Source organism: Jaculus jaculus, chromosome 9 (genome assembly GCF_020740685.1).
Source record: "Jaculus jaculus isolate mJacJac1 chromosome 9, mJacJac1.mat.Y.cur, whole genome shotgun sequence".
NCBI lineage: Eukaryota > Metazoa > Chordata > Mammalia > Rodentia > Dipodidae > Jaculus > Jaculus jaculus.
Window position 1 is genome coordinate 422,009 of NC_059110.1, and position 22,418 is coordinate 444,426.

Sequence of the window (22,418 nt, forward strand, 5' to 3'; positions counted from 1 at the left end):
GCGTCCAGCGGTACCATGGGCTGTCGGAGCGCGGTAGCCCTCGCCGTGGTCTCAGCCCTGCTGTGCCAGGTAGGGGGCCGGGCGGGGCCGCAGCGCGGTGGAGGGCGGGGAGCAGGACCTGCGGATCAGCTGTCCATCCCCAAATGACTCCGGGAGCTACGACCCTGAGAGCTGCGGGGCTGTGGGCGCTGGGCCCGGCCGGCTCCTTGAGGGCGCTGCGGGGCGCTCGGCCTCTGAGTCCTAGCGAGGGCCCGCGCTCCACAGGCCCTTCGACGCCCCCCACCCCCGTGCGTCCTCACGCTCCCTCCCTGCGCAGGTTTGGAGCTCTGGCGTGTTTGAGCTGAAGCTGCAGGAGTTCGTCAACAAGAAGGGGCTGCTGGGGAACCGCAATTGCTGCCACGGGGGCTCAGGCCCGCCTTGCGCTTGCAGGACCTTCTTCCGCGTATGCCTCAAGCACTACCAAGCCAGCGTGTCCCCTGATCCCCCTTGCACCTATGGCAGCACGGTCACGCCGGTGCTGGGCGTTGACTCCTTCAGCCTGTCAGAGGGATCGGGTGTTGATCCAGCCTTCAGCAACCCCATCCGCTTCCCCTTCGGCTTCACCTGGCCAGTGAGTGCACATTTGCGCAGGCCACAGTTGGCCTGGAGGGTGGGGGGCGGAAAGAGGAAGACTTCTGGCACTGGCAGGGCTTGGGGATCCCTGGACCACGCACCTGAAGCGTTGAGTTATTACCGGGAATTGTCCTTCAGTCTGGAGGTTGAACCTATGGGTAAGGAAGGAAGGCCTAAAACCAGAGCCTTTTGCAAGGCCAGGACATTTCTCACACTATGTATGAATCTCGGTGGTCTAAAGAGCCCCTTGACGTTAGGAGAGAGTTCTCCATTCTGTACTCCTAGTCCACTGATTGTGTCAGTACCTGTGCAGCACTGCTATCCCCACCGTGGCCCCTTCGCAGGTCCTGTTCCTGGAAAACTAATGACAGCTGTCTTCTACTACCAACTTACCCCATGGGCTCCAGTACTCTCCCTTTTGAAAAAAAAAAAAATCCTGTACTTAACAGTCTATGGCGCTCGCGCGCACGCGCGCGGGAGTGTGGTATTTAATTTTTTTCCCATTTCTTTAAGGCAAGTGAGAGGGGTTGACCTCCTTCCTTACACACACAAATCTGGGCCACCAGACTGCCCTAATGCTGCTGCTGTTTCTCCTACCCCCTCCTTCTCCTCCTCTTTTCAGTCTTCCTTCTTCTTGTTTTTTTCTAGTTTATAATACATCCCCCTTTCTCCCAGGGCACCTTCTCTCTGATCATTGAAGCCCTCCACACAGATTCTCCTGATGACCTTGCAACAGGTAATACTCCATGCTGTGCAAACTCTTTATGCTAGTTGATACACATTTGACTTTGTCCCCTCTTCCCCAATTCCCTGATGTCTTCATTCTACACCAGTCCTAGAGTATGGGGAAGAAGTGTCTACTTCCATGCTGACAGTACCCTGCCATCCTCTCTGTTCCTAGTCTTTGGCTCCTTGATCAGAACCAACCTCAGCATCTTTCCCCCTTCCCCCCATAGAAAACCCAGAAAGGCTCATCAGCCGCCTGGCCACACAGAGACACCTGACAGTGGGCGAGGAATGGTCTCAGGACCTGCACAGCAGTGGCCGAACAGACCTCAGATACTCCTATCGCTTTGTATGTGATGAACATTACTATGGAGAAGGCTGCTCAGTGTTCTGCCGACCTCGGGACGATGCCTTCGGCCACTTCACCTGTGGGGAGAGAGGGGAGAAGGTGTGCGACCCTGGCTGGAAAGGCCAGTACTGCACAGAACGTGAGTCCTGTGAGGATACGACTAAGGGTACATTTATAGGGAGGGGCACAGAACTTTACAAAAGGAGGATGGTAGAGGTGTTCTGGGTGTGGGGTGAACTGAGTTCTGGAGAACAGAAGTGTCTTGCTAAGATTTTACAGCCAGTGGCAGGGTCAGGCTCAATTTAGGCATTTTAAGGCTGTGTCCACTAGAAGGAAGTCACCTTTCTTTACAGGGAGGAGTTCAGAGACCATGCCAGGGGGCAGGAAGTAAGTCTGTACTTCCCCCAGGGTGTACCATATTAGAGAGGGAGGGGAGGAAGGAAGGGAGGGACAGAAAGGGGATGTGAAGGGCTTGTTTGCTACCAAAGTTCTTGCTGTGACAGTGTCATTGAGAAAACCTTCCTTTTCTTCCCAGTGTTGGGGTGACTGATCTGCCCACAGAGCAAGCCATTTTCAAAAATTCCCCATGATATGCCCTGTGTATGCTGTCTTAAGAGGAAGTTCTTACTCCTCTGGGCCACAGACAGCCAGTGGGTCTGTTGAGGCCAGCCTGCAAGGCTACATGGGTGAGAGGTACATGGGGTGTGCCCTCATGTGTCTAAATGCTCACAGCATGTTGCCTGCTAAGAAATGTAACTACTGATGTCCTGAAATGTCCCAGCAGACAGGGAATCAGGACCATAGAGAGGACTTCTGTTCTATTTTTGGAATATATAGACCACAGTGGACCTCTCACCAGCTCTCTGAGGCTTCATCTGTAAACTAATCACCTTAGCTTGTAGGCATGGCGTTTTGCTCCAAGGGTTAGTAAGCTTTCCTTCTCCTGCTTGGAACAGGTGAACTTTGGACTCTGTGCAATTCAGAACCTCTGAAACTACCTGGGGGAGGATATAGGTTGGTTCCCTAGATTTGGTTTTTACTTGGTGGTGAGGGGATCTTCACTTCAATAAGAGCCTGGATATCACTGATGCCTAACCTCCTATTTCCTCAAGAGCTCTAGAGCTCCTTTGAAGCTCCTCCTAGGCCAGAACTGGCTATTTTCTAAAGAATTGGAGGAACTGCTCATTAATGAATTTCTCATTAATGAATTTCATAACTGGGGAAATGAGCCAGCTCAAAGCCTCAGCCCAAGGCCACCCTCATCCCTCAAGACACCTCTGGCCTTTGGGATGCCTCCCATTGTAGGCTTTCCTCTCTTGGCCAGTGGGTCTGGGGAAGATAGATATCTAAACTTATTTTCTCTTATCCAAACACTGGGATCTCTCCCAGCCGCTGCTCACACGTGCTGTATATTAGATCTCTCTGGAGACAGGCCACAGGGACACAGATTGCTCCTATTGGTAGAAGCATATTCACGTGTCTGTCTCTCTCTCTCTCTCTCTCTCTCTCTGTGTGTGTGTGTGTGTGTGTGTGTACACTAAGGCTGGAGGGGGCGGGGGGGCATTGTTGTGCTGGGGCAGCTGCGGGAGGGAAGAGACAATGGAGCAGCTGTCCTGCCCTGCACGCTGCACACCAGCTGTCCACTCTTATCTGCACACACACTTTCTGGGATATTAAGAGGTGGAGCTCTGTGTATAGAATTGGGAAGTGGGGGAGGAGGAGGGGGAAGACTTCTGACCCTCTTTTAGAAGAAAGGGGGTTGGGGTGGGGGCAGGGGTTCTTGAGAGCCCTTTTGTCCTAGAAACACTACGTTAAAAAGAATGTTCATCCCAGGCTTGAGTGAAGTCCAAAGCCACCAACCAGGGTAGGCCAGGGCTTGGTAGCCTGATATCTTCTAGGGTAGTAACGACAGAACACTGCTGGTTTTGTGCCCCCCCCCCCCCCGCCCACTGTGATGCTGGAGAAGACCTGAGGTAGGGTGGGGCTCAAGCTGTGTGCTTATCTGCCTACAGCAATCTGTCTGCCAGGGTGTGATGATCAGCATGGATTTTGTGACAAGCCAGGGGAATGCAAGTAAGTCTGCAAAGTTCTTTTACCTTTTTTTTTTTTGCCCCACTATGGGTCAGAGTCTTGTTATGTAACCCAAGCTGGCCTTGAATTCCTGATCCTTCTTCCTCTTTTAAAAGCAGATGAGCCACCATGTCTGGCTTATCTTTTCTTGTTGCCCCCTTTTACCTACAATATGTAATTCATTCCCAGGGGGCCACCTGAGAAATGCTAGTAAGATGTGTTGAGTAAATGCTGGTTCTCTAGTTACCAGGTGTGGAAAAGTATAAGCATAAGTTTGTCACTAACATAAGGTACTCATGGTTATAAAAATGTAGATATAGGCTGTTGTTAACAAGCTTGTATAGAAATTGTGAGCTCATATCTCAGGCCTTGTACATGTTAGAGATGCTCAGTGTGGCCCCTGTGTCCTTCAAAGCCTCTGAGATGTGGCTGGCTCAGGGTGCTTTTAAGTTTCCAGAGTGGTCCAATGTTCTGCCTAGTTTGAGAGCTAGTGGCTCTGCTGTTGATATTTTCTATTATGTAAGAATGTCATCATAAATCTCGAAAAGTACAAGATATATATCATTGTTCTGCTTTTTCCAAGGTGTAGAGTTGGGTGGCAGGGTCGCTACTGTGACGAGTGCATCCGGTACCCAGGCTGTCTCCATGGTACCTGCCAGCAGCCCTGGCAATGTAATTGCCAGGAAGGCTGGGGAGGCCTTTTCTGCAACCAGGGTAAGCCTCTCTCCCTAAGATTGTCTGGTCCCCACTGCCCACTGGAAAAGTAGATTCTTCCTGTATTTGACCTTGAGCTTCCTATCCCTTTTCCTGGCAGACCTGAACTACTGCACACACCACAAGCCCTGCAGGAATGGAGCCACTTGCACCAACACGGGTCAGGGGAGCTATACGTGTTCCTGTCGACCTGGGTACACAGGCGACAACTGTGAGCTGGAAATTGATGAGTGTGCCCCCAGTCCCTGCAGGAATGGAGGGAGCTGCACGGTGAGTCAGGTGCACTGGGCTGTCCTATCTGAAGCCAGGGGCCCTGGTTTTAAATAAAGCACATGGGTTTCTTGGAGCAGCTGTACTAGTCTGTTGCTGTCTTCTGGTACAGGACCTTGAGAACAGCTACTCTTGCACCTGCCCTCCTGGCTTCTACGGCAAAGTCTGTGAGCTGAGTGCCATGACTTGTGCAGATGGCCCTTGCTTTAACGGGGGACGGTGCTCAGACAACTCTGATGGAGGCTACACCTGCCATTGCCCTGCAGGCTTCTCTGGCTTCAACTGTGAAAAGAAGATGGATCTCTGCAGCTCTTCCCCCTGTTCTAATGGTGAGGAGTGATGAGGGCTCTGAAGTCTGGCCTGTAATAAACACAGAATGCTCCAGAAACCTGTGTATTTATATTAGAGGAGCACATTGCTTTGTGAACCACCTTGGGTTCATGGAGCCCTGAGTTAACTCTGTGAGGATTCAGGCGGGAGGAGGTCAGGCAGAAGGTTCTTCCTTATTCATAAGGTAGGGAATGTCTGGACCAATGGAACACAACTTACTTAGGGTCAGCCCTCTCAGATACCTGTCACTGTCCATGGCTCTGCAGGCCCTACTCAGATGGACATGCAGCAATTGTGCTCTTGGAAAGGAGTATAACTGTATAGTAGTTTGGGATGTTACTGTGCAAGGAGGGATGTTCTTTGCTGTAGGACCTTCTTGCTAGTGAGGGGCAGGGCACCCACAATAGACTCAGGAGGGATGCTAAACCCAATGTTTTCCCTTTCCACCCATCCTTCTTCTTTTTTTCTCCTTGCTTTTCTTCTCTCATACTCCCTTTACTCCCTCCCCCATTTCTTCCTTCTTTTTTTTCCTTCCTCCCTGCCTTCTTTCTTCTTTGTCTTTTTATTCTCTTTCCTTCCTCCCTGTTTTCAGTTCTGTTTTTCTCATGAGAAGTATGCTATTGGTGAACCTGGCATCCTCCTTGTGTTTCACTTTCTCCACCTGTGATCTGGATCTAGTGATGGCCATCCTTTGTCTGGTGGCTGTGAGATGACTGCACTGATCAGGCAGAGTGCTTTGTACAGTGCATGTGGAACACTGATCAAGAAGTGTAAACTAGGGGCTGGAGAGGTGGCTTAGTGGTTAAGGTATTTGCTTGCAAAGCCAAAGGACCCAGGTTCGATTCCCCAGTACCCACATAAAACAGATGCACATGGTGGCACATGCGTCTGCAGTTTGTTTGCAGTGGCTGGAGGCCCTGGTGCTCCCATTCTATCTATCTTCCTCTTTCTCTCTCTCTCTCTCAAATAAATAAAATAAATTAAATAAAAAGATGGGCTGGAGGGATGGCTTAGTGGTTAAGGTGCTTGCCCTCAAAGCCAAAGGACACAGGCTCAATTCTCCAGGACTCACATAAGCCAGATGCACAAGAAGTTACACACATCTGTAGTTTGTTTGCAATGCCTGGAGGCCCTGGCACATTCATTCTCTCTCTCTCCCTCCCTCTTTCTCTGTCAAATAAGAATAAAGAAATGTTAACTATTATTGTGGTGAGTGGTAGCACAGGCCTGACATTGCAGTGGATCCAAAGTCTGGGATAGACAGATCAAATTTAAGGTTAGCCTGGCCAATATAACAAGACCCTGTCTCAAAATAATGATAGTAATAAAAGAGGGATGGGGATATAGCTCATCAGTAGAATGCTTGCCTAATAGATAGCAAAGCTTTGGGTTCAACCCCCATTATTGCAGAAAAAAATTATCTCTTATTATTACTAATGTGTGTGACTCAACCTGGAGTTCTTTCCATACCCTTGTATTTGAGACCCTAGGCCATGTGGCACAGAACTTTGTGGATTCTAGACTATCTTTGTGTCTGTGGTGTGTGTGAGTAACAGACTCATAGGTACTATGTCAGCATGTCTGTTCAGTGAATGCACTTATGTGCACACTCATACGACTGCTTTTGCCATGTGTTCTAGGTGCCAAGTGCATGGACCTTGGTGATACCTACCTGTGTCACTGCCAGGCTGGCTTCTCTGGAAGGCACTGTGAGAACAACGTGGATGATTGTGCCTCTTCCCCATGTGCAAATGGTGGCACCTGCCGGGACAGTGTGAATGACTTCTCTTGTACCTGCCCACCTGGCTACACAGGCAGGAACTGCAGTGCCCCCATTAGCAGATGTGAGCATGCACCCTGCCACAATGGGGCCACCTGCCACCAGAGAGGCCAGCACTACATGTGCGAGTGTGCACAGGGTTATGGTGGCCCAAACTGCCAGTTCCTGCTCCCTGAGCTGCCACAAGGCCCTGTGGTGGTAGACCTCAGTGAGAGGCATGTAGAGGGCCATAGTGGGCCTTTCCCCTGGGTGGCTGTATGTGCCGGGGTGGTGCTTGTCCTCATGCTGCTACTGGGCTGTGCTGCTGTGGTGATCTGTGTCCGGCTGAGGTTACAAAAGCTCCAGCTCCCAGCTGACTCTTGCCGGGGAGAGACAGAAACCATGAACAACCTGGCCAACTGCCAGCGTGAGAAGGACATTTCTATTAGCATCATTGGGGCTACACAAATCAAGAATACCAACAAGAAGGCAGACTTCCATGGGGACCACAGTGCTGACAAGAGCAGCTTCAAGGTTCGATACCCAACCATGGACTATAACCTTGTGAGAGATCTCAAGGGGGATGAAACTGCTGTCAGGGATGCACCCAGCAAGCGTGACTCCAAGTGCCAACCCCAAGGCTCTACAGGAGAGGAGAAGGGTACCTCAACACCCAGCAGGTATGTGTTTCAGGCTGGACAGAAGGGCAGGAAGGCCATTCTGTGCTGTGGATATATCCCTTTTGAACACATGTTTATTGCTTTTCTCTGGTTTTTCTTTCAGTGGGGAAGCACCTAAGAGACTAAGGCCAGAGTCCATCTACTCCACTTCAAAGGACACGAAGTACCAGTCAGTGTATGTTCTGTCTGAGGAGAAGGACGAGTGTGTCATAGCAACTGAGGTCAGTGTGCAGTATACTTGTCACAGACATGGGTGATGTGGAGAGGGTCCATCTCTGTCTGTAGCTAACTTCCTGTCCTGTTTCCTGGGCCCCTCTAGGTGTAAGATGGAAGTGATGTGGCAAAATTCCCATTTCTCTTAAATATAATTCCAAGGATATAGCCCCAACGAATGCTGCTGAAAGAGGAAAGGGAGACCCCAGGGACTGCTGCTGAGAGACAGGTTCAGGTGGAGCTGGTTCTCCTCTCGGAGTTAGCAGAGGCGCCTCACACCGCTGGCCTGTGGGCTTTGGGTGCCACTGCACTGCCTGCTGGACTGCCGTTGCACTATGGACAGTTGCTTTTAAGAGTATATATTTACATGGATGAGAGACTTGATGCGTATAGGAAGCACGCACTGCCGACATGTCTATCTTGGATTCCTATGAGCCAGTCTTTCCTTGAACTAGAAACACAAACTGCCTTTACTGTCCTTTTGATACTGAAATGTGTTTTTTTTTTCTAGATGGAAAAGTGTGTGTTATTTTTTGGACTTGTAAAAATATTTTTCCTGATATCTGTAAAGCTTGAGTATTTTGTGATGTTCATTTTTTTATAATTTAAATTTTGGTAAATATGTACAAAGGCACTTCAGGTCTATGTGACTATATTTTTTTGTATATAAATGTATTTATGGAATATTGTGCAAATGTTATTTGAGTTTTTTTTTACTGTTTTGTTAATGAAGAAATTACTTTTTAAAATATTTTTCCAAAATAAATATAATGAATGACAACCTGCAAGAGTGGTTTCTAGCCCTTGCCCCTCGCCAAGGAGTATTCCTCTCACACTTGCTCCACAAGACCATGAGAATAAGGATAATAATTGCATTTCTTGCCTGATTTTAGTGGGTCATTGTGTATTTTCTCTGCCTCTTTCGGGGCTCCTGACAGATTGTCAAGAGTTGTCTCCATTGGCACTCACAATACTTGATACCATGTTTGTGAAATACTGAGGAATTTTGGAGAGATGGCCACTTCCTCTGAGCCTTATTTGAAGACTATAGCAAAGCTTCATTGGGGTGAGATGCTGAGGGGGCACTTTTATTTTTTATTTTATTTTATTTATTTTTTTGTTTTTCAAGGTAGGGGCTCACTCTGGCTCAGGCTGACCTGGAATTCGCTATGTAGTCTCAGGGTGGCCTTGAACTCATGGTGATCTTCCTACCTCTGCCTCCTGAGTGTTGGGATTAAAGGTGTGCGCCACCACACCTGGTGAGGGGCCACTTTTATATTGCCAGGCAAAGACTTTCTGTCTTAGGAAAATACTTACTCATTTGTTTGCAAATTTATTTCTAGTTAATTCAAAAAGCTAGTTTGCTTTCTAATTCACAATCATGATAGGACAGATAATAGCAATAAATGTACTCTTTATTGTACACCTGTTTGCTGAGCCCCTATTAACCATGTTGTGTGTGCTACCTGCCAAGTCCTGGTGGTGGAAATGTTAATTTTGAAGTAAACATGAGAAAGCTGAGGTGTAGGGGAATTACTGGCTCTGAATTTGTAAGGAGCTGTGGCAACATTAAGATCAAGTCATTGCAGCTTGACACTAGTTTATTTGTTGGTTCTGTCAGAAAGAGCTTCTTACTACCAATGTTATCTGGGGGTTAAAGACCCATCTTAGGTGAGTTACTAGTTCCAAGGGATCATAATGGACTGTCAGCTCCCAGATAACAAGTCCATATTGGGAAAATGGGGAGTTTATTCCTTGGTTGAATGGGGTGGGCCATGTGAGAGAGCCTCCTTGACTGGTTAGCTGAAGGGGGGGGGGGTGCTAATAGACCACTCCATGTACCACCTATGCTTTCAGGCCTAGTAGGGTTGATACTAAACTCAGCATTAGAGAGGGGGTACTGAACACTGCTGAGAAGACACTTTCACAGATACTTCTGTCTCTAACATAACTCAGCTTTTACCTCACCTCAAAGGACCATCTCAGATACTGTTTTAGAATAACATATTAATGGCAAGGCCCATTAGTGAATTAATCCCACCCTCCCAGAAAAGCAATGGCAGGGACAGTTCATCCTTAGCCTCTCCTTGGCTTATTTAGGAGCTCCCACATCTAGAGACCTGAGTAGGGTTAGTGAGACTTATGGACTGCTCCATTTTCTTTCTGCAAGCAATTGGGGGTGAGTGATGAAACACCTGTCTAGGGTATGCAAATGCCTTATGAAGCCTAATCCATGAAAACTTTAAACAGTATTGCTTTCATCTTCTCAAACTTCTCATAAAATTAAGGAATATTTCATCTTTCATCAAGAGTAAGCAAGTGACCTACTTAAGAACAAAGCAGGTAAGTTAAATCTACTGCGAATTTCAATGCTGTGTTAGAAGATGGTTTAATTTGAGCTCAGGTGTTATCAGATTTTGAGTTTATACCACTTACAGTGAAAAATTCAGGTACCTTGGTTAAAAATAGCCATATAAAAACATGGACATAGGTGTATGGGCCAGCAGTGACTGATCATACCAAACATCTTCTAGCCATATTTAGCCTCTGGTTATGCTCATTAAGGCTTGCACTGCATTTATCTCCGTGCAAGTTATAAGGTATAAGGAAGGAAGGAACAATGCACTTAAAATGATCCTGTAAAAATAGCAGATTCTCTTTTTTTAATTAAAAGTATTTTTTTTTTTATTTATGAGAGTGAGAGAGAGAGAGGGAGAAGGCAGATAGGAAGAGAGTGAATGGGTGTGCCAGATCCTCCAGCCACTGCAAACGAACTACAGATGCATGGCCACCTTGTGCATCTGGAACATGTGGGTACTGGGGAATTGAGCCTGTGTTTTTAGGCTTTGCAGGCAAGTGCCTTCACTGCTAAGCCATCTCTCCAGCCCAGATATAACAGATTCTCTTAATGAGATTAATAGTTGGACTGGGCTTCAGTATCTTCAAGTTCTAAGGAATACTGGAGTGTGGCTGGCAGCCAGGATACTAGGAAAGACCTGTGTAAACCTGAGGCTAGTGGTCAGGACAGGGGCCATAGGCCCTCTTCTGGTCAAGTCCAACAACCATCATTTAGCAAGAACATAGGTCAGGGAAGAGGCAAAGGGTCATGTACTTGTCTATAGACCCTTTTCCTTTTCCTTTGGACATAAATTTGTGCTTCCAGAAATGTTGCAAGAATAGTACAAAGGATATTATTACTAGAATCATGGTCTATGGGGGTTTTGTATCACTCTCTATCACCTTCCACATATCAGGAGCTTTACAGTGAGAGCGAACTCCTCAAGCTGTGTAGATTTCCAGATGGCCATCATGCACCTGAGAGCATTGTGGCCATCTGGATGTCCTGATGGCGCAGGGTGTTAGGTGGGGCTAGCCTCTCAGTGGGGCTGGTGTGCAAGCTACAGTATTCTGAGCACTGTCATGTGCTTGCAGACTCATGTGCTTCCTGTAATTTTCCTTTTCCCAGAACTCCTGGTTCCTTTTGGAGGAGAGCAGCAGAAATTGCACTGTTATCTTTGTGTATTTTTGAGGTTTGAAGTGATAGCAATCATCAAACTATAAGTTTCCAGGCTTTGTATAAGGCCCTTCAAGGTCTTAGTGAATGAGCTTGCTCACTGACTGGGAAGAACTCTAAAGGTATGTTTCATACTATGGATAGAAGAGAGCACATTCAATATAGGCCAATAGCACCAGTATTATTCACTCCCCAAATTGAATTTGCATTAATCTTATGAACAAGCAGAGTCTTACAAGTAACTAAAAGCACACTCAAGGAAAATAGGAGCATGCCTTTAATCCCAGCATTCGGGAGGCAGAGGTAGGAGGATCTTTATGAGTTTGGGGCCACCCTGAGACTACATAGTAAATTCCAGGTCATCCTGGGCTAGAGCGAGACCCTACCTTGAAAAATTATGAACAAATTATAAAAATTTAAATGCTGTGTGGATATCTCAGTAAAGTGTACTTGCTCAGTGTTTAGGTGTAGCATGGTGTTACTGTTGTGTTCAACAAATAGTAGAATCCTTATCTTTTAGAGGAAAATCTCTGAAGCACTTATGAATGAAACAGTAAGATTAAGAGATTTAAATATCTTTATTAAAACTATTAACTGTGCTTTAAATTAACAGACAAAAAACAATTAAAGGATTTATTTCAAATCCTCCATACAGGATATGCTGAATGTACAGAGCGAGCAGACAAAGTGTGGGGGTTTTGTAACAAGCAGCCAAAGCCGTACTTGAGGTCAAGTTCACTGTTCCCTTCTGTGTGTTTGAAACTTCCTACAAGCAGCAACTCTGAGACAAACCATTCAATGAACAGGTGTGCTATGACTTGCTAGTGGGCTATGCTACTTTATCAGGTACCATACACATGATGGACTTAACTGAAGTTTTCCATTGTGGCACATGTGTCTTTAAGATGAGAAATCTCATGAGACTCAAACTAATCAAGTTATGTTGGGTGGAGATGGAGCAATTTGTTCAAGAATTTTGGTAGCAGAAACTTGGGTCTTAATCCAGGCTCTGCTATGTGCTACCTCTGCACTTGGGTAATGATGTGCTCTGCTGTGCCTGTGACTAGATAGATAGTAATAATGGTATCTATGGGACTCTCTGATGGTCTTGTCCTTGTTGCTACCACTGGGTGCTTTTCGAAGCACAAATCTGAGTATGTGCTTAACTAAGTAATGTTCTCTGAATGCTTTCAGCATAGAGTTCAAAATCCTTAACTTGATGTCTTGGGCCCTTATGTGATCTGGCTCTTATTGTCCCTGCAGCCTTTTTTCATTTCTTTTCCCCTTGAACCTTTAGCCCTTGACTCCAGCTAAATAAGAAGCTCCCTAGCCCTGGGATTGTGAATGTGACCCTCAAGCTTGAAGGCTGTGTCCTGCAGCCACTCTGATAAACTCCCCACACAAGATACCTTGCAACCAGGAAGCCTTATCTAGACACTTGGTCATGATCAATGTCATGATAATGAAACCATAATACAAAGCCATACAGAGATTACCTGAGTGCATGACCATAACACTTTGTGTTTACACTGATAGTCATCAAGACATGGCCCAAGTACATGGTGAGGACATGTTTACTTAGTATTGGGAGAGCAAAGTTATATGGATTTCTTAGACTATGACCTTTATGAAAAAGGTTAGGGAAAGTAAATGGTTTTGGTAAAGAGAAGTTGAATGCTTAGAAGTATACAAGGGAAGTGTACTATTCTGAGTGCAAGGTGGATCATATATTGGAGGTGCACCATGAAATGGTATTGAATGTGATGTCTCACACTGCAAGTGCAAGACACTCAAAGATGCCCTGATATTTGCCATTTGGAAATCTGTCTGAGATATTTTAATAATATATATGCCAGTACAGGATTAAGCAGTTTAAAAAAAAAATACAACTAGCTGGGCATGGTGGTGCACACCTTTAATCCCAGAACTCAGAGCTGGGCGTGGTGGCACATGCCTTTAATCCCAGCACTTGGGAGGCAGAGGTATGAGGATTGCCATGAGTTCAAGGCCACCCTAAGACTACATAGTGAATTCCAGGTCAGCCTGAGCTAAAGTGAGACCCTACCTAGCAAAACCAAACAACAACAACAAAAAGAAATAATCCCAGCACTTGGGAGGCAGAGGTAGAAGGATCCTTATGAGTTCGAGACCACACTAAGACTACATAGTGAATTCCAGGTCAGCCTGGGTTAGAGTGAGACCCTACCTTGAAAAACAAAAATAAAATACAGCTTGTATTTAAATTTATTTGCTCAGACACACAAAAGTTTCCATCTTAGAGAAGCATGTTTGACCTGAACACTGCTGTTGAAGAGGCAGTTATCATCATTGTGATTTTCTGCTGAGGAGCCTTGAAAATCAATACACTCTTGTTTTTCTTGCTTCATAGGAAACATCTAAGGTGTCACAGTCAACCTTGAGATTTCAATTTAGAAACAAGGCACTGGAGGCTGCAGGAGTGAAACCACATTATAGGATGTATGACCTCTTACAAATCTCTTGTTCTGAAGAAGCACAGTCAGGAACAATGATAAGACTAGAGTCACACATCAAATTCTTGATGTAAAAGCTGAGGTAGCATAAGAGGAAACAGCCTCAATTGCAGGCTAGAACCCTGCTGCAAAGGAGGGAAGATGACATGCTGTCCACAGCTGTGAAGTAGGTAAGAAGACTTTTCAAGCTCTGAGGCTTCTCTACTCATAGACATTGGCTTCCTCCCTTGTCCAGGTGAAAGCAAATCCATGCAAAATCATTTTTTTTTATGTTAACTTGAGCTTCAATATTATCTGCTTTCAGGTCATAGCCACCACACAAAACCTTGAGAGGTCAGTGAGTCTTGTAATTGGTTGCTGGATAGTTGATGAGTAAAATCACTTTTCAAAGACAAAAATCAGAATTTGTGAGTTTCTACTCCTTGACTTGCGGTCTGGACCTAAAGTGACTCCAGTGTGGACACACCTCAATAGAGGTGCAGAATTTGAGTCCCTCTTTGGTCTGGATGGCCAGTGTCACTTGTGCTTTCAAGGAAGTTACCTGAGAAGTGAATTTGATAGGATTATTGATGTTTCTGAGTTCCTTTCTTGCTGTACACCACCCCGAGGAGTTGGGGAAGGAAGGGAGGGAGCAAAAGGGAGAGATGGAGGGTAGATTGTCTTCAGAACTCCCAGGTGGTGCATTCACTTGTAAAATAGCAGCAATAATTCTTTAAGAATTACACTGGAGGGCTAGGGTGATGGCCCTGTTGGTGTAGTGCTTGCTGTTCAAGCATGAGGACCTGAATTCAGATCCCCAGTATTCAGTAAAAAAAAAAAAAAAAAAAAGCTAGGGATGGAAATACATAACTATAATCCCAGCACTGTAGTGGCAGAAATAGAAGGGTCCCTCAGATTTACTGGCCATCTAGTGGATCTTTCTCAATCAGTGAGCTCCAGCCTCAATGAGAGACCCTGTCTTAAAAACAAGGTGGATTGTTTTTAAGTAAGATACCCGAGATTGACTTCCTGCCTCCACATACACATGCACTAACACACAAACACAAACACATACATACACACAAAATAGAATGGATACCTTTGAGTTTATGAATTGTATCATTTTCTTAGATTAGAAAAAACTGGTATAAAATAACAAGTTGGTTTGGGGATGTAGCTCCATTGGTAGAATGCTTCCCTGGTATGTATGAGACTGGGTTTGATCCCTAATACCAAATAGACTGAATGTGGTGGCACATACCTGTACCCCAGCACTTGGGGGGTAGGGTTAGGGTAGCCTGAAACTCACAGAGATCCTCTTACCTCTGCCTCCTACGTGCTGAGAGTACAGGTGTGCTCCCACACAAACTAGGTATGGTGCATGCCTGGAGGTGGAGGCAGTAGAATCAGAAGTTCAAAGTTATTCTGGACTGGATTATGAGTTTCAGGCCAGTTTAGGATAGACCCTGTCTCAAAAATAAAATTTAAGCCAGGCGTGGTGGCGCACGCCTTTAATCCCAGCACTCGGGAGGCAGAGGTAGGAGGATCGCCGAGAGTTCGAGGCCACCCTGAGACTACATAGTGAATTCCAGGTCAGCCTGAGCCAGAATGAGACCCTACCTCGAAAAACCAAAAAAAAATAAAAAAATAAATAAAATAAAAAATAAATAAATCAAATTTAAAAACATGTGTGTTACAAAGCTTAGAAGTTTATGTGCTCTGTTTGTTCACCTGAAGCTGGCCAGGCCTAATGGGGCAGCCTATTTTGGGAAGCTTGGTAGCCTACCGGTTACTTCCACAGATTCCTCCATACCTTGCCTGACTGCTTCAGTTACTTGGAGAATTTCTTCAAGTACTTTGGGCTTCATTATTTTTGTGGGTATAGTTTTTTTAAACTATTTAATTAATTTATGAATGAAAGAGAGAGAGAGAGAATGGGTATGCCAGGGCCTCTAGCCACTGCAAATGAACTCAGGGCCCCTAGCCACTGCAAATGAACTCTAGACATATGTGTCACCATGTGCATCTGGCTTTATGTGGGTCCTGGGAAATTGAACCTTGGCTCTTTGGCTTTGCTGGCCAGCCACTGAGCCATCTCTCTAGCCCTGTGGGTGTAGTTTTGTCTTCTCTCCCCTCCCCCCACCTTTTTTTTTTCCAATGTAGGGTCTTGCTCTAGCCCAGGCTGACCTGGAATTCATTATGTAGTCTCAGAGTGGCCTCTAACTCATGGTAATCCTCATACTTCTGCCTCCTGAGTGCTGAGATAAAAGGCATGCACCATTACACCCAGATTTTTTTTTTTTTGAGAAAAGGTCTTTCTATATAGCTAAGGCTGACCTCAAACTTATAGCAATCCTCATGTCTCAATCTCTCAAGTGCTGAGATTACAGGCACTACCTGACCCATCTTACCCTTATTTTTTTTTTAATTTTTTAATTTATTTAATAGCGACAAACACAGAGAGAAAGACAGATAGAGGGAGAGAGAGAGAATGTGTGCTCCAGGGCTTCCAGCCTCTGCCAAGGAACTCCAGATGCGTGCGCCCCCTTGTGCATCTGGCTAACATGGGACCTGGGGAACCGAGCCTTGAACCGGGGTCCTTAGGCTTCACAGGCAAGCGCTTAACCGCTAAGCCATCTCTCCAGCCCACCCTTATTTTTAAAATCCATATTAATGGGGCTTAACTCACACATAACAAGATGCACACATGTCACTGACTCACAGTGTTGTGTTGGCTCCCTTCTGCTGAAGGAATCCCCATGATGGATGCTAATAGCTTTGGTTAGCTTCCTGTCCATCTTCCTTTGCCCTTTCTGAGCCCTAGAACCTGCTGATTTTGCACCTCATGATCATTCTGCTCCTTCAAAGCTGCTACTCCCTGGTTGAAGGTGCTTGGAGAGCACCTGCTCACATGTAAACTCCTCTAGAAAGTTTGGAGGCCAGGGATTGACCAGCAGGGAATGGCTCTCTCACTAACTCCACAAAGGAGCAAAAGCAATCACTCTTTGCCTCCGCATCCACTGTTTGCTTATTTGTCAGATAAAGCCATCACCACTGACTGATACCTAGAACAGGGAGACCAGGTAGGGGATAGGGTTTGTATACCATGGAGCCTTATATGTGTGAGAATGAACAACACATAGGGCCTGGATGTGCCTCCTCACCTTTCTACCCCGACATTCCTTGGTCTCTGACTAGGACTGTGACTCAAGTCCATCTTCAGCTTGAGGCAGATCCTAACCACTCCCACTTACCATGCATGTCTCAACACCTGCTCCCATGCCAAGTGAGGGTTAGGGTTTTGGTCATTAATTAATTAAATTGAAAATATTTTGACATAATTCAGAACTTAAAATCTGTATCATGCCTCAAATGATAGTCATTACAAGCTATCTTTTAACAACACATTGCCATCATTAAACTGAGTGAAAACATCTGCCCTCATACTCAAGATGGAGCAGTCAGGAAAAGGAAATATAGAATTGAAAGTTGACAGACAAGATAGCTAGAGGAAATACTTTCAGAAATGCAGGACTCCACGTGTGGCTTGGCTTATCGTGAGCAGTAGGCAACAGACAAGCTACAGGGTGCCTCCCCAGAGACTCCTAGCCAGTGTGGGAGGAGCCAGCCTTGCAGCTGCTACAGCTATACCCACCTCTTTTGGTAACCCAGCATGAAAGGGATTCTGGGGTGGCATGCTGGGCCACTGAGTTGAACAGCCAGAGCCCCTTGCTGGAAAAATCCTGATGTGTTAAGCAATGGAAATATTTCTCCTAACAAATCCAAAAGGATTCAATCAAAGGGTTCCACCCTGAGGCTCTTATCTACTCTGACCACCTCCCATAGCCCCCACCTCTGAACATCAAATTCACGAAGTGCCCACTTTCTTAATCTCTCACAATGGAGACTATCTTTAATATAAGAAGGCCCATAGGCATTCAAGCCATAGCACCTGACCACTGACACTACACATTTTATGGACCTCAGAATCAAGGGGCCAAAATGCTCATCCATTCATTGGGGCCACACAGCAAGCAAAGTGTGAGGCCTCCTGTAAGCTGCTCTGTTTAGATGGAGCCCTGGGTGATGTAGATAGATTCTTACTTGTGGTGATGCCTTGGTTTGAGGTTTGAAGCTGAAGAAGCTGTCTCCTTGCATCAATCAGCTTTATTCTCTATAGAAGTGTCACTGCTGCCACTCTGATCCATTGTAAGAAGCAAGCCTCCAGGCTCTTTGTGTCCTTCTAAGTTGTTTTTCTGTACTGAGGAAGTGAAAATCCTAAATTAGTGGAAAAGCTTCCAGTTTTTCCCCATTCAGTAATATGTTGGCTGTAGGCTTGTCATAAATAGCTTTTATTATATTGAGATATGGTCCATCCATTCCCAGTCTCTATAAGATTTTTATCATGAAGGGATGTTGGATTTTGTTGAACGCTTTCTCTGCGTCTAATGAGATGATCATGTGATTTTTGTCCTTCAACCCATTTATATAATGTATTACATTTATAGATTTGCATATTGAACCATCCTTGCATCTCTGGGATAAAGCCTACTTGGTCAGGGTGAATGATCTTTTTGATATATTCTTGTATTCTGTTTGCCAATATTTTGTTGAGAATTTTTGCATCTATGTACTTGAGGGAGATTTGGTCTGTAATTTTCCTTTTTTGTTCTATCTTTGCCTGGTTTTGGTATCAGGGTGATGCTGGCTTCATAGAAGGAGTTTGGTAGAATTCCTTCTTTTTCTATTTCCTGGAAAAGCTTAAGAATCAATGGTGTTAGCCTTCCTTGAATGTCTGGTAAAATTCAGCAGTGCATCCATCTGGGCCTAGGCTTTTGTTAGTTGGGAGATTATTGATAACTGTTTGGATCTCCATGCTTGTTATAGGTCTATTTAAGTGATTAATCTCATTTTGATTTAATTTAGGTAGGTCATATAAATCAAGGAAATCATCCATTTCTTTCAGATTTTCATACTTTGTGGAGTATATGCTTTTAAAGTATGTGCCTATGATTTTTTGAATTTCTCTGGAATCTGTTGTGATGTTACTTTTGTCATCTCTGATTTTATTAATTTGTGTCTCTTCTCTCTTTCTTTTGGTCATATTTGCTAAGGGTTTATCAATCTTGTTTATTCTTTCAAAGAACCAACTCTTTGTCTCATTAATTCTTTGGATTGTTCTTTTTGTTTCTATTTCATTAATTTCTGTCCTAATCTTTGTTATTTCTTCCCATCTACTGATTTTTGCTTTGCCTTGTTCTTCTTTTTCCAAGGCTTTAAGGTAAAGCATTAGGTCGTTTACTTGTGAACTTTCTAATTTCTTAATATAGGCACTTAAGGCTATAAATTTACCTCTTAGAACTGCCTTCATTGTGTCCCAGAGATTTTGGTATGTTGTATTCTCATTATTGTTTGACTCTATAAATTTTTTGATTTCCTTTTTGATTTCTTCATTGACCCATTCATCATTTAGTAGTGTATTGTTTAGTTTCCATGATTTTGTGTATGCTCTATAGCCTTTCTTGCTACTGATTTGTAGTTTAATTCCATTGTGGTCAGATAGAATGCAAGGAATTATTTCAATTTTCGTGAATTTGTTAAGATTTGCTTTGTGTCCTAATATATGATCTATTTTAGAGAATGTTCCATGTGCTGCTGAAAAGAATGTATATACTGTAGCTTTTGGATGAAATTTCCTGTATATATCTGTTAGGTCCATTCCTTCTAAGACCTCATTTAGTCCAGATGCCCCTCTGTTTATTTTTTCCTGGGGTGACCTGTCAATTGATGAGAATGGGGAGTTAAAGTCACCCACCACCACTGTGTTTGGTGTTATTTGTGACCTTAGTTCTAATATTGTTTGTTTGATAAATTTGGGAGCCCCCATGTTAGGTGCATATATGTTTAGGATTGTGGAAGCTTTTCCACTAAAATCAGGAACAAGACAAGGGTGTCCACTGTCCCCACTTTTTTAAAATATAGTTTTGGAAGTCTTAGCCATAGCAATAAGGCAAGAGACACACATAAAAGGAATACAATTTGGAAAGGAAGAAATCAAGTTATCATTATTTGCAGGTGATATGATTCTATACATAAAGGACCCTAAGGACTCTACCTGCAAACTGTTAGAGCTGATCAAAACCTACAGCAATGTAGCAGGATACAAAATAAATACACAGAAATCAGTAGCCTTCATATATGCTAACAACAAACACACAGAGGATGAAATCAGAGAATCACTCCCATTCACAATTGCATCAAAAAAAATAAAGTACCTTGGAATAAACCTAACCAAGGAAGTAAAGGATCTCTACAATGAGAACTTTAAAACACTCATGCGAGAAATTGCAGAAGACACTAGAAAGTGGAGAAACATCCCTTGTTCCTGGATTGGAAGAATCAATATTGTGAAAATGGCAATCTTACCAAAAGCAATCTACACATTTAATGCAATCCCTATCAAAATTCCAAAGGCTTTCTTCATGGAAATAGAAAAAACAATCCAAAAATTCATTTGGAATCACAAAAAAATCTCGAATATCTAAAATAATACTGAGCAACAAAAATAAGGCTGGTGGTATCAACATACCTGATTTTAACCTATACTACAGAGCCATAGTAACAAAAACAGCATGGTACTGGCACAAAAACAGACATGTAGATCAGTGGAATAGAATAGAGGACCCAGATTAAGTCCAGGTAGCTATAGCCACCTGATATTCGATAAAAATGCCCAAAATACTCATTGGAGGAAAGACAGCCTCTTCAGCAAATGATGTTGGGAAAACTGCAGAAGGATGAAAATAGATTCTTCTCTCTCGCCATGCACAAGAATTAAGTCCAAATGGATTAAAGACCTTAACATCGGACCTGAATCTCTGAAACTGCTAGAGGAAAAAGTAGGGGAAACCCTTCAACATATTGGTCTTGGCAAAGACTTTCTGAATACAACCATAATTGCTCAGGCAATAAAACCACAGATTAATCACTGGGACCTCATGAAATTACAAAGATTTTTGCACTGCAAAGGACACAGTAGAAAAAGCAAAGAGGCAACCTACAGAATGGGAAAAAATCTTTGCCAGAGATATATCTGATAGAGGATTAATATCTAGGATATACAAAGAACTCAAAAAGTTAAATAATAAGTAATCAAACAAGCCAATCAAAAAATGGGCTATGGAGCTAAATAGAGCATTCTCAAAGGAAGATATACTAATGGCATATAAGCATCTAAAAAAGTGTCCTACATCACTAGTCATCAGGGAAATGCAGATTAAAACTACATTGAGATTCCATCTCACCCCTGTCAGATTGGCCACCATCATGAAAATAAATGATCATAAATGTTGGTGGGGATGTGGAAAAAGAGGAACTCTTCTACACTGCAGGTGGGGATGCAATCTGGTCCAGCCATTGTGGAAATCAGTGTGGAGGTTCCTAAAACAGCTAAAGATTGATCTACCATATGACCCAGCTATAGCACTCCTAGGCATATATCCAAAGGACTCATCTCATTTCCTTAGAAGTACGTGCTCAACCATGTTTCTTGCTGCTCAATTTATAATAGCTGAGAAATGGAACCAGCCTAGATGTCCCTCAACTGATGAGTGGATAATGAAGATGTGGCACATTTATACAATGGAGTTCTACTCAGCAGTAAAGAAAAATGAAGTTATGAAATTTTCAGAAAAATGGATGGATCTGGAAGGGATTATACTAAGTGAGGTAACACAGGCCTAGAAAGTCAAGCACCACATGTTCTCCCTCATATGTGGATCCTAGCTGCAGATGATTGGGCTTCTGCTTGAGAAGGAAAATACTTAGTAGCAGAGGCCAGTAAGTTAAAAAGGAGATATAAAGGGAACAGAAAGGAAGGGAGGAGGGTACTTAATAGGTTGGTATTGTATATATGTAAGTACAATGATTGAGATGGGGAGGTAATATGATGGAAAATGGAATTTTAAAGGGGAAAGTGTGGGGGGGGGGAGGGTGGGTATTACCATGTGATATTTTTTATAATCATGGAAAATGTTAATAAAAATTGTGAAAAGAATAAAAAGAAAGAAAAGAAAAGAAAGAAATAATGGAGGGACTAGAGAGATGACTCAGTCATTAAGGGCTTTCCTGCAAAGCCTAAGGACCGAAGTTTGATTCCCCAGAACCCACATAATGCCAGATACACAAGGTGGCGCATATATCTGGGGTTCATTTGCAGTGGCTAGAGGCCCTGGCAATGACTATTCTCTTTCTTCTCTCTCACTCACTTTCTCTCTTTTTTCTCAAATAAATTAATTAATTTAATTTAGTATTTTTTAAAATGGAAAAAAATCCTAAATTAGCATATCAGCCACTCAGGTCAGCATAGTCTATGTTGTGCATTTTCTAGGTCAGGAGAGCAGTCTTCCCTTAGTGTTCCTTCATCCTAGTTTTACCTCTGGACCAGAAATGTCAGGCTCTGTCCAGTGGGTTATAGTGTTTGGGATTATACTCTTCTCATTGGCAACTGCCCAACAATGACTTGGACTACCCCAGGGCTTTGCCACCTCTTAGTGTCCCCAGTATGGTATCTTAGATGGTGGGTACTTGTCAACATTTGATGAGATGGTAAGTGAGGTAGATGATAGATATTCCTTCTTCCCTGCCCATTTCATCGTCCAGCATCCTGAAGACTATAACTAATGACAAATCTTGGGTGAAGGGATCTGCG

The 22,418-nt window shown here is 44.1% G+C and overlaps 1 protein-coding gene across 1 annotated transcript; it reads left to right on the plus strand.

Annotated features, from left to right (window-relative positions):
* Positions 1–8,225, plus strand: Dll1 (delta like canonical Notch ligand 1). The gene is made up of 11 exons (XM_004651069.3): positions 1–69; positions 317–610; positions 1,288–1,348; positions 1,569–1,826; positions 3,700–3,760; positions 4,341–4,471; positions 4,572–4,741; positions 4,854–5,070; positions 6,712–7,510; positions 7,614–7,731; positions 7,830–8,225. Exons 1-11 carry the CDS (start codon positions 16–18, stop codon positions 7,833–7,835), a joined length of 2,169 nt encoding a protein of 722 aa, XP_004651126.2. The 5' UTR covers positions 1–15; the 3' UTR covers positions 7,836–8,225.
* Positions 8,226–22,418: the final 14,193 nt, after the last annotated feature.